We start from the raw sequence: 13,329 nt of genomic DNA on the forward strand, positions 1-13,329 counted from the left end.
TGTTTGACTATGTGTTCAACAAAGCTCAGTGAAGAAAAAATGAATATATTTGGCCATACATCTTGAACCAGACTGAACCAAAGCAATTCTTCATAAAGCGGGAAAAAATATACAGGATCAGAGGCAAATGGAAGTTTCATAATGGTCTCAAAGAATTCATGGGGATATCTAGAGATTTTAATCACTGCACTTCCAATTTACCAACAGTTTGTCAACTGCTAAAAACTTAGGATGCGTAGAACTGCATTTTTCTTTCCTTAATAATGTATACTATACAATCTATTTTCCCTTTGGAAAGTGATAAAGTATCACTGAATTCAATGCAATGCAATTATTGCCTGTTTCTGGGAGATACTTTTTACAAGCAGTGATGCAGGAAGAAGTCACGTCCGTCTAAAACGTCACTGCTTAGCTAGCCAGCAAAGGCCAGTAGACATAAATCCTTCTGAGGGACAGTAGGCCCTTCTCAAACATACTATATGAGACAAAACAGTACATATCTTTGAAAAACATTTGGGATACTGTCGTTGCTGCTTCAGTGAAAGTCAATTCTAAACAGAGCAAGAAATCTGACAGACGCCACGAATAGAAGGCTTATTGCAGCTAATGACAAAATGGGCGGCTGGATTAGTCACTAAATATACCCGAAAGTGTAAAACCATTATAGGATTGCCATTTTATGTTATTTATTTACTCCTACACTGAAAATTACTCTTTCTCTCAAAATTGAGAATAAGTAATTGGGAGGAAACATTTTTTTAATTATAGTTGCCTCAATATTCTTTGGACTGAGAGTTGCCTAATTTTTCCAGGTTGATGTTCAAATACTCACAATTGACAAGAGCATTTTATTTTCCAAATAACTGTGCATGCAGTGTAGTTTGCTTGATGATCAAATGCCTGTAACGCTAACTTCCTTCCCATCAGCTATACTGTGGCAATTAGCAAGCTAGCATGTAAAACTAAATTGTGAACACTATGTACCTGCTAAAGAACAACTTCAAAATGCTTCATCAAGACTACCATCTCTCTCTAGCAGTAACCATGTGCCGCAAGAATGAGAGTTTAAGTATCTTGGGATCTTGTTCAAAAGTGATGGTAGAATGGAGCAAGAGATGGACAAGCAGATTAGAGCTTCGTCAGCAGTAATGAAGGTGTTAAGCCTAGTTTATGCTTCTGCGTCACGTCGACGGCATACCATGACGCCGTCATTGAGCATTCGAAGTTTTCTGCAAATCACCATGCCGCTAGTGGTGTGTGGCTGTGTGTTTGTGTGGTTTCAGAGGTTATAGCCGAATCCTTGCTTTTTCTACCGGTCACAGTTAACAGTAAACAAGGGCAACTGAGGTGGAGCAGCTGTATTTGCAGTTGGAGCTCATCAATATTGAAGAACAAATGCTTATATTGCAAATGTTGAAGCGCAGACGACAGAGAAGACATTTGCAGAGGTGGTCTGTACGTTTGTGATGGTGGTCCATTGTTTACCTTCCAGTCCACAAGAACTTTAAAAACGGTGGTGAAGGAATGGCGGTGTAGGAGGAAGCCTTCGATTTAGTGGTCCATTTACATTCAAACCTTTGGTTTGTACCAAATGGATAAGATTGTGTATACAAGCGGCTAAAACAAGTTTCCTTCAGAGGGTGGCTTGGCTCAGTCTGAGAGATAATGCAAAGAGTTTCAAGGAGAGTCTGGTGGAGCTTGGAGTAGAGCCGCTGCATCAAAAGAAGTCACCTGAGCTGGTTCAGGAATCTGAGTAGGACACCTCCAGGTCGCCTCCATTTAGTAGTTTTTTTAACCAACAGGGAAGAAACGCCAAGGTAGACCCAGAAGTCACCGGAGGGATCATATATCCCTTCTGGCCTGGGAACACCAGGAAGAGTTGGAGACTGTCACTGAAGAGAGAAATTTCTGGGTTTCTCTGTTGGACTTGTTTTCTCCGCAACGCAACCTCGGATATTCGGAAGATGGATATTTTACTGAAAACGTCTAAAATAAATTGACAGTGAACATTTTACAGATGATTCATTATCTGCCTCACAACTAGAAACATTTGCAGAAGATGAGCGACGTTTCACTTAAAACATGTTATCTCCTGGAACTTTAAAGACTTTAAATGAGAAAAGTGTGAAAATTGAGGTTCGGTCATGGGCTTTTTAACTACCTGAACCATACCACTGACTTCACCTGTCACTTTTTTTTTTCTCTACCAAGCAGCTTCAGGCTTTGTTGTTTGATGACATCTCAGATTAGACTGAGCTCTTTTGATTTTAGCTGTGAGAGTCAAACATTCGTGCCCTCTTTCACTTCCTACAGCTGGCTGTCAAAGACAGCAGGGATGGCAAACAGGATTACCTCTGAGCAGATTTATTTCCTATCACAGGCTCCATCTGTTGGACTGTTAAAGGGTTAAAAGCCAGGAAAAAGAGAACATCAATCAAATGAAGACTGCCACGGCATCCCGTGAGGACAGAGTGAGTGCAAGAGAAAGAAAGTTTGTTTAAAGCTCTAGTAGCATAGAATTAGATTTACAGAGAGGGGATAGGTACAGCAATCATTGCTAGAGCATCTCTGTTGTTATTACCTCATTCAAACCTAGTCAGTCAGACGTTCTTCATTGCACACGCCTGCAAAGTAATCCTTACATGCACAATACGTATATTTTAAAAAGTAGCCCTTCATACATCAAATCTGATGTCTATACCGGGAGTGGAGCACCAGTTCAAACTTTTATTTGCTCTCGTAAACAAATTCTATTATTGCTAAAACAATCAGCAACAACTGTGGAAGTTACATTTGACAATGGAGCATTTTTGTTGCAGTGTCACCACCCAAAGGGAGCAGAAACTCAGGTCTGAAACTGATCACTGACATCTCCAGTGCAAACTGTGTAGCCATATTACAGATGGCCTGTGTAAACAACTGCATGCTGTACATTGTCCTGTAAAGAAATCATGTCTGATGTGCAGGTGCTTTAAGTTAAAAAGTTAAAAAAAAATGTACAGACCCCAAACGACAGGAAATGTATATGAATGCAATTAAAACTCAACTTAAATCTGTAATTTGCTGATTTTATTGAAAACTTTTATTGAACAAACAGAAGTCCAAAGAACTCATTTTTAGCATGCACACTGACCAAAATCATTGCAATTAGAAATATCTTTTTCCAGATATTTCAATTTCATGCCAACAACACTCAAAACAAGTTGAGAAAGAGGCATGTTTACAACTGTGTAACATCACCATTCCTTTTTGCAGGAGGAATCTAATAACACCACGCTGTTGTAAGTTGTGCAAAACAAGATCTGCACGACTCGCAGCCTCTGGAAAAAGATGTCACTTTGATTGTTGCATATGTCTTTCTAAAATTACACTACATGCTTCTCCATCAATGGTACCCTCACACATATGCTGTCATCCATGCCCTGGACGCTGATGGAGCCTCATAAAATCCCAGATGCAGCTTTTTGCACCTTTTGCATAGAACAGCCTGGATGGTCTCTCTAATCATTGGCATGCGGAACCAAAAATATTTTTTTCCCAAAAACAGCTGAAACATGGACCAGAGATCACATGTCCAGAGACTCTTGTGGTGTTCATGTGCAGCTTTTGGTGGATGCTCCTTTTATACCTAATCCTGACATCCTCATCTGTCACCAGTCTGCTGGTTGAAGAATATTCCAGAATGGTGTTACCGGTATATTCTAAAATGTTTTCTGTTTTTCTTTGAATCTCTGACAGCCTTTTTGTGTGTGCTGCTGGGCTCAAATTTGAAATGTGTTTATATTTTGAAAATACAATGAATTTGGTCAAAGAAGAAACTAAAAATGTATTTCTCTATACTTGCATCTGTTTAATAAATGTTTGAGCCAATTAACAGATCACACATACAAGTTTTTATTGCATTTAAGAAAGGGTTGCAAAACTATGTTGAGCTAATCATTGTAATTTGTTTCCTAATACCCTTGTCTTTTGGGATTGTAACTAATTGCAAAAGAGGGCAGTACACACTTCATCCATTATCCCTTCATGTACAACAAACTTGCACAATTGAGTACACAGCGTTTGGATAATGAAAGGAAGGGACTCATAAAATCACCAATTGGAAATGAGAACAATAGAGTGAAAAAAGAGAGAGCACCCCTTGGCTAAAATAATCATTGGTAGCAATAGATTGGTAAGAACCTACTTATCACCCGACACATGTCAGATCCAAGTGGCTAAACAGGTCTGTGAGATAATTTACTTCCCAGATCATGTCTGACAAGAGGTCCACACACACCTCTCTGAAAGGATGCCTATTTTAAGATAGAGAGGGTGTATAATTGTGGTGATCAATCAAAGAGCAGTGAATCAGTTTTTGGTGACAGGGAGAGCTATTTGTGCACAGAAAAGGATTTTTTTTCTTTTTATCCATGAAAAATCATACCACGAGGGAGCCACAACACAGCAGCTCATTCATCCCTAAGTTTTATTACTGACCACCTGATAGACAGTTTTTCACATAAGACAGACCTATATTAAAGAAGTAAAAGCTGTAAGCTGGTAGCCCGGTGCGTGCAAGCTAGTAGGCAGTATTGAATAAAGCAACAAAATCCTGAGCAAAAAAAGTCCCATTTAAGGAGAGTGAACCATTTATGAAAAATGATATCAGGGTGCTGTGTGCCTCTAGGTACCTTGTTTGTGGTGAAAACAACTGCTGTAATCTCCCCAAACACAGGCAAAGAGGTGATTATCATTGTACACCAGCATGCTGCTCTGGTCTGCACACATGCACAGACACACACAGCTTAAGTCTCAACAATAGATCTGAAAGACCTCATTAGTCTCCAGAGCCATAGTTTAGTGCGGGCCAGGGCCAACTCTGTCGTCCTATTATGCCAATACCAACACATGGTACGATGTGAATTAATGGCTAAATGGAACCGTGCAAATTGCTTGGTGCATAATGGACCAACCTCATGTGTCACACTTAATACAAAGAGGTGCTGGAGAGTGAAAAAAGCTACGAATCAGGTCAATTTGGCCACATCATCTCCACTGAGCACATGGAACAATGTGGTTTAAATGATCAAGTGCTATCAAAAGTTCATGCATGTTCAATGTTGCGTGTGGAATAGAAATGGATTTTAATATTCATTGGCCAGACGTCATGAAATTGCATCAGAAATAAAGACCTCAGGAGGAACAACAAAATAGAAGTGAAAAGAGAACGAGTGGACTGATTACATTAAGGGAATTGGATTAACATTTTTTGTACTGGGGTTGTGTCACATATAGGTTGTCAGTGAGTGTATTTACATGACACTGGAAAAATATTCATTAAGTCAGTCTAACAAAAATCTGACTTTAAAAATGCATGTAAATATCATAGTCCAACCAAAACTGTATAAATAATACTGTGGTAGAGAATCAAACTATTGCTGCATGTATACACTCAACTCAATGGGTCTAGGAGCTAAGCTTATGCTCAAAATTTCCATCTTTTTGTAAAAAGCAATAAAGCATAATTGTATATCAATATAGCCAAGTTCCCAATAAAGCTGCTCTTATTCACATATTTCTCTATTTCTTTTTGCAGACAGCTAATCTCAACAAAAATTGTGATTAGAAATCAGTCCATTAGGACCCATGAAGACAGCCCATCAATGCCTTAAACTCACTGTTGAATTTACACGTTAAAGGCATTCCCAGACTGCTGTGTTGCTCAAATGAAATCCTGATTGTGGCAATGAGCAATTATCCACATCAACCATATCATCATCTGACACAGTCATCATTCAAGCAACTTAAAAATCTCTGTGCTGTGACATCAGCTATACTTACATGTGTGATGATCTCCCAAAGAGAAAGTTGGAAGCAACAGAAAAGCATTTTTTCACACAGTCCAAAGCGTCACAATGATTTTAATTTAGCTTCCTTGCATGTATACTGGGATATAGATGGACCCAGTAAACAATTAAATGGCCCAGTGGAACTCTAACTGTCGCTTGACAAAGTAAACAAATGTAAAGTGTAAAAATACACAATATAACTCTCATTTGAACCGAAATGGAATTTCTTTTTAAGTTTGAGCTGTTTGAGATGGCTAAAAATGTGCTCCTTTATAGCTGTGTTTTGTACAGCTTTTAGCTTGGCTCTCTGGCCAAGATTAATTTCTGACTATCTAAACTGAGAAGAGCTCTGACTGCTGTCTGCTGGGAGTAAGACAGTCTACTGTCTGAATTTAACAAAACTTCAGCACTAAATAAAAACAAAAAAACTATTAAAAAAATATCCCTTTTAGCTGAAAAAAACCTCATCATTAATTCTTCTAGTTTAAAACTTTAACTCTGCTCATCCTTTACACATTCTATCATAAACTAGTCAGAATTGTGTTAAAACAAAGCAGCAGCAGTCAGTTGTTACATGTAACACAAACCACCTGTGGTGTACACAGGAGGCACGCTGAGACGTGTAGGGTCAATCGGTCTCATGTCCCACCTCACCCACGCAGCTCTACCTCAGTTGGCGTCACCTTTTTTTTTTTTTACACCGGTGTCTCCTTTATTGTGTTGATAATACAATATTCACATCTACAATATAACTTTAATAAAACAAAAACAGCAAAACATGGATTGTTTGACAGCAGTTTTGTGGGAAATCGGATCGTATGACCTGAACTGCTACAAATAGTGTACGGCCTGCCAAAACAATAAATCATGTGTGCTAACCCCAATTTAAAGTGAACATCAAAGAACAAATGATTTGGTTATTTGTGTCTATTAAAAAATTAGCTTGATGCCAAACCATTTGTACATGTTTTTTGTGTGAAAATGTTTCAGTTAAAAAAAATTAAGAGATCCTAACAGATCTTTTTTAAGCAATCTTTTCTTTGTAAGGAAAACACAACAGCAAAAATAAAGGGATAAAGAATCAATGTTTAGCACATCGTGTATCCTGACTTAACTGATCTGAGCAGCATGCTGTTTATTTGTGGATACAGTTTTGAAACTGAAGTAAAACTGTTTTCTTTTCTAGTGTTGCACAATGTTTTTTTTCTTAGGAATTCATCGGGTTGTGTGACTCAAATGCTATAAATAACCAAGCAACAGCTCCAATGGCTATAAAAAAATTCACTCATTTGCTGCAGTGAGGAGCAATTCACCCATCAATAGCCTCCTCACTTTTTCCCCTTCCTATTTGTAATCGCTTTTTCCTGTGTCTGTCCCTGTTATTGAGCTTAAATCTGTTCATTCATCTACTGAAAACCTCGCCCCTCCACAACCATGACCTTTTCTCTTCTGCCATTGCTTCTTTCTAAATAAAAAATAATGATTTATTCTCCCTCTGTCCCTCTGTAGCTGGTTTCATGCTGTATGTAGAGAGAAATATATAAGCAAGTGAGTGGTTGCCATGCCAACACTACTCATTGCATTCACCCCCTCATTCTCTATGTGTGAGTGTATGACTGACGAACATGTGCAGCAGAAGCAGAATAAAGGCTTCAGTAGAAAAAGCCAAGTAATCTCTGGGAAGGAGATTTCATCTCTAAAATTCACTTAAAACCTAAGCATCAAATTATCTTTAATGTAGTGTTTTTCCCAAACTCACACATCATCGCATGTGTGAACGTATGAAGCAGAACAACCTAACTTGCTTGTGACATCGTGCTTTTCTGTCGTTATTTGAGTCAAATGTAGTAAATCTATGCACATTCTTCTTAAATGAGATTAGAGACTTCCTACAATATGCCATTCAAAAAAATAGTATGTTTTATGAAATATTGTTTCATGAAATGTTCTTGTGCTGGCTGACTTGCTGTTGCATTTTTGTTTTATTTGCTTTTGCGAGACTCTAGGTTTAATATTGATAGTTTTTAAATGTTGTATTTTCAAAATGTAATTTGACTTCACAATTGCTTGAGGGTGATAAATTTATTAATACGATCAAGACTTCTATTCCCATTTGAAATAATTCAGAAAAAAATACATTATTTTTATTCAAGAAGCTAAAGACTGTTCAGTTTCCTACCTTGGCAGCCATGACCATGGAGGACCCTCCTCTAATGCCCAGGATAGGAATATGTGTCTGAGCAGAGATGAAGTCCAGGATCTGGGCGATGGCCTCCTGATCCGTGTCATCACCAAACACTACACCTTGCAGCGAGTTCCTGGTCATCTGCGTGCAGATCCGATTAATAATGCTCTTCGGGTCGGTCTCGTTCATAGTGACCACCTCAACTTTGGGAGGATAAGGGATGTGGAGGAAGTCCTCTTTCTCAAGTCCGGCCCCCAAAGTTACTTCACTTGAGTTGCCCACCAGAATGACAGCAATGCTGAGTGAGCTTATCAATTTAGGACTGATAGGGGGTAGCGCCGGTGAACCGGGAGAGTACTGTGGAGGGATGACAACGCCCCTCTGATTGCCACCTCCCCTCTGGCCACCTTGTCCTCCTGGGGCACCTCCAGGCCCTGTTCCTGGACCTCCCCCCCTCCGGGACTCGCAGGCAGGCAAGAGGAGTATGGAGAGGAGGAGCAGAGAAAAGGAATAGGAGAGGAAGGGCAGATTCAGCCGAGGATGAGGATGATGGGAGGACTGGTCTGAAGGAGGAGGGTGAGAGGAGGAGGAGGGGGCCACCAAGCACTTGTCCTGAAGATGGGAGGGAGAAGGGTGGAGGCTGACAAGCATTGTGGAGGAGTGTAAATGCCAACCCTGAAGAGGAAGAGAGGAGAGACACAGAGGGACAATAAGTGCAACACACCTACAAAATGAAGTAGACTAATTAATTTTAAAACGAATATACTACAGTGATAAAGCAAAACATTATGACGACTCTCAGGTGAACTGAATAACAATTGCACTTGGGAAGGTCTGGGAAATATCAATCAGATAACGGTCAGATCTCATAGTCACCGCTGTGGATGAGGAGGAACTGAGCAGTTTAAAGACCTGAGCAACTTTGACAGCTGACTGCAACAGAAAATCTCAAAGACAGCGAGGATTGCAGGGTGTTCCATGTTGGCAGCTGTTAATGGTAAAAACCATCATTTGAAGACAGCTGAAGACATGATCAGAGGGTACTGACAACAAAGAAAAATATATTGGACTATTGCCATATACCATGGCACACTTTGAGAAGCGTTGAATCCATACTTTATTTGGCAGAGTGGATAACAGTGATCCACATACACTAATTTAGTAAATGAACAAATACAGAAAAATAAAACTACTCCTTTACAAGTTGGATCCAATCCCAATTCAACCAACTGGCCATACAAATTGGCCCGACTGGGATATGGTTCCCTTTTCTATTGGGGATCAAGGAGCAGTTGTCATCTAGGCATCCAAATGCTCCTTGAACAACCAGATTACCTCCACTCCTTGATCCATAAAAGACAATTGAAGGTAGGACAGGGATTGGGTCTTAAAGGTCCTGCAAGCAAACTCCAACTTATCCAACTTAAGAATCAGGGGGAAACTAAAAATGATCTTACATTTTCTTCAGTATGTACCAGTGTAAACAGAATTTTAAGCTGTCAGCATGTCAACAAGCTCTGTCTTCATAAATGTTTCTAAGTTGCAGCCTCTAATTTTCATGTCTTCCTGGGATACAATTAAATTAAACCTCTATGCAGGAAGGAGGAGATTGCAGAAATAGAAAATCCAGAGACCTTCATGTAAGAGACTTCTAGTTTTAAACTTAGAATAAGTCCTGAACAACACTTTTTTTTTTTTTGCATTTTTCAACTTCCACTCACTATTTCGTTATATTCTACTGCGCTCAGTTGCAAATGGTTGGCGAATGAAAGCACATGTAGCTCAGGAGGAAGAGAAGTCGCCTGCCAATCGGAAGGTCGGTGGTTAGCAAGACACTGAAGCCTTCGTTAACTACCGATGCGTCCATTGGTGTATGAATGTGTTTGAATGCTTAGAAGAAGTGTGTGGGCCTATATGAACTTGCTGTATGAGTGAATGGTTGAATGTTGCATCTGGTGTGAAAGCGAGTGGTCAGCTAGACTAGAAAAGCACCACACAAGTACAAGTACAGTCCATTTACTATTTACTTCTGAGTTATGTTTATTGGATAAAAGGACAACATTTCACTAAAACGCTTTCATCACTTCCTGGATGTGTTTAAGTAGTAGCATCACTTGTAGTCAGAAATCAAAACTGTTTGATTAGGTTTAAAAACAATCACGAGTGGAGCTAAAATACATGATTTTTACTCTTCACTTGCAGTTCTACAAATGTATTAATAGGTTATATTGGCCAGAATGAGCAAATGCCTCTTGGGTCATGTTTGAGAGGAGACCAGTCTTGGTTAGACATTTATAAAATTCTTGAAAGTCCTTAAATATACAATGCCATCTCATAATATACATACATGAATTGTGACAATACTAATTTTTGGACATGCAGACAAAGATATCTATTAAACATTTTCTGCAGAGATTAGGCTCTGTGAATATTAAAGAAAGAAGACAAAAACAATAATTTCTCGTGAGGCGTAAACACCTGAAATGAGACCCAAGCACATATTGTTTTTTTAGGACATCAGAGGGTAATGGAAGTTTTTAATAAAAAAAGTAGTAGTAGTAGGAGTAAAGTAGTACCTTAAAGCAATACTGAAACATGGTATATGAGTATGTTAGGATATGATCATTTGGAAATTACAGTCAAAAGTAAAAAAAGATATATATATATATATATATATATATATATATATATATATATATATATGCATGTGTAATTATGCGTTTTCTCTTGGCTTGATATAATGAATAATAGCAATAAAATCCAGTATTGATTAGGATTTAATGACTCAGATAAGCCAACCCTTTAATTGTGAAAGAAAATTCATTACTCATATAGGGTATGAAACACACACTGAGAGAGATCTTTTCTCATAGAGCATCAAGTGACAACACCAAATCCATTATGCTGTGTGTTGACTCCCTGAGAGGAACCCGGTGGCAAACATCAGAGACAGAGCAGCCACTATATAGTGAGTTTTGTGTGTATGTGGACATCTGTGTGGGTTTTGAGGGAGTCAGGATAACACTGGGTGTATTTTGACAGATTGACAACCTCAGAGCGTCATCGACTCACTGCCAGGCTAAGTGACCATTAGACACTCCAACAGAGCTGCACTGAGTTTCTCTCCCCTTTTTGTTTCCCCCTCTCTCTCTGACTTACACACCACTTTCGCTGCTTTTCATTCTATCCTCCAAGCCAGCTTTTTTACAGTTAAGAAAAGACAAAACTGTTCACCCCATGTAAGATGATTTTAAGATATTTGAAAAAGCCGTACTAATAAAGGGGACACACTTCCGGAAAAAAAGTGGAATTATGTAGTAATTTCTGTCATTTAGATTTAATGATTTCATAGATAAATAAATATAACACACTCCTCACTTTTTCAAAAATGAATTTAAGGTGAAATATTATGTCAAATGTATACAAGATACATTAATACAATAAAAATACATTATATTAAAATGTACATACTTTATATGAAATATATCCTGAACAGCATATATTTGGCTGTCTGAAGTCACTAACAACTCAAACACTAGAAAAAGAAAACAACAACCCCCTGAATACTATTATGTGCTCACTAATACTGAAAGTGTGTCTGTTCTGGATGAGCATTCTGTTAGCTGCTCAGATTTGCAGGATCAGCTTGCATCCCTCTTTAACGTTGTCCAGCCTCCTCTGCTTGATGTATCATTCGCTGCACCTCAGGAGTGGAAAGTTAAAACTCTTTTGCTCTTGCTTTTTGTTTTGCTGTTAACCTTACATCTCATCATTAGTTATATAGCTCACTTTAGATTATTAGATTCTTTCATTTTTTTACCAATTGGAAGTAGGAAATTCCACTTTCCTATTTGTCCTTTTTGAATGCGCCATCAACACAGTAAGGAGTGAAACACTAACTATATAAGAAACAGTTATTAATGTCAGAGCTTTAAAACTTAAGAAACACAAAGGAATAGAGTGACAGAAAAATCCAGAGTTTTTGGAGCTGATACGTGTCAGAGGAATTACAACATTAGTTCTCAATGGTGTTATCTACTGTTCAGCAAGCCGTTACGTTGTGTGGTGCCTGTTTTGACAACTTGGGCCAATTCACTGCATGACTTGCAACAAGACTATACCTAAAAGAGGGATCGGCTGGAGGGACCCTACCAGCTGCCCTTGGTTAAATTACAGAGGAGGGAAATGTGAATATTTGAGAATAAAATTGCCAGTGAAGTTATTTTTAGCTTTGTGTGTGATCTGAGCTCTTTTACTGTATGCTCTCCAATACCATGATAATGTCCTCAAAGGGTAATCGGGTACTACAAATCTCAAAAGAGGCAGACCCTGAGGAAAAGAGGTGTGGAGTAGAGTAGAGTGGGTCATTCCACGCCCCCTAAATGATCCAATGAAATAGAGGTGTAAATGAAAAAGGAGCTCCTGTATTATCTCTACTGAATTGTACTGTCCCTGTATCATTTTGAGCAAACCGTGTCAAACATTTCATTAGGACCTCAGGAAATTGTTTCAGCTTGTTAGAACAAAGGATCCTTTAAGATTAGAATGAGGGGTTCCGGGTTGCAAGTGCCAAAGATTTCAATGTCTATAGAAAGGTGATACCTGTGATATGTAAGACCTGGTCTTCTTTTCTGAAAGCTGTGGTGTCAACATGCTAAGATCTAAAGAGCTCAGGTAAAAAAAAATGTTGATACATGTGAGCTTTTTAAACAAGAGGTTTAAAAGTATCTAAAATGAATTTAAACTGAATAATAACAAAGTACAAAAGATTACATTTCAAACATCTATTTCAAAAAGTCTCCAAGAACCCCAACACTTACAGGTACTGTAACTCTTACAACTGTATTTGTCAAAGTGTAGATGTCTAAAACTGTAAGGACAACACATGCATTTCATTTGCACATTGGAAGACATTCCAGGAAAAATCCACTGTTGTCTGAGAAGGAGCTGTGGACAGTTGAATAAAAAAAATAACTGCTTTTCCAATGTGAAACTGGACAGCGTGGTGGGGAAACTGTTTGGGGCTGATTCTGTGTCCTCGGGACTGTGCAGCTGGCAGTCACTGATTTAACCGCAACTTCTGCATCATATCGATGAGTGCTTGAAGATAGTACATAGATGGTCCACAGCACAGTAGAACAGACTGTAGAATCCCTCAATAATTTAAATAAAATAGGAGGTTTTCTGTGTGCTATTCAACCAGCACATTAGACTTTTTGCAAAATACCTACAATAAGTTATTTCTGTTAAAGGGGGTTTAATAGTGGTGTCTGAGGTTAAAAGTGTGCTTGTTTCCTCCATTTTAAACAAACA

At 38.6% G+C, this 13,329-nt stretch overlaps 1 protein-coding gene across 2 annotated transcripts in view; it reads right to left on the reverse strand.

Moving 5' to 3' along the window:
• The window catches only part of grin2bb (glutamate receptor, ionotropic, N-methyl D-aspartate 2B, genome duplicate b), a 123,765-nt gene that overhangs the window by 84,774 nt on the left and 25,662 nt on the right, over positions 1-13,329 (reverse strand). For both annotated transcript variants that reach the window (XM_072383352.1, XM_072383351.1), the window contains exon 3: positions 8,011-8,691. In XM_072383352.1, coding sequence (XP_072239453.1) covers positions 8,011-8,691 — 681 coding nt within the window. The remainder of the gene's footprint in view (positions 1-8,010; positions 8,692-13,329) is intronic.

The sequence above is a fragment of the Leuresthes tenuis genome, unplaced genomic scaffold (genome assembly GCF_036924035.1).
Source record: "Leuresthes tenuis unplaced genomic scaffold, fLeuTen1.0.hap1 SCAF_4, whole genome shotgun sequence".
Lineage (NCBI taxonomy): Eukaryota > Metazoa > Chordata > Actinopteri > Atheriniformes > Atherinopsidae > Leuresthes > Leuresthes tenuis.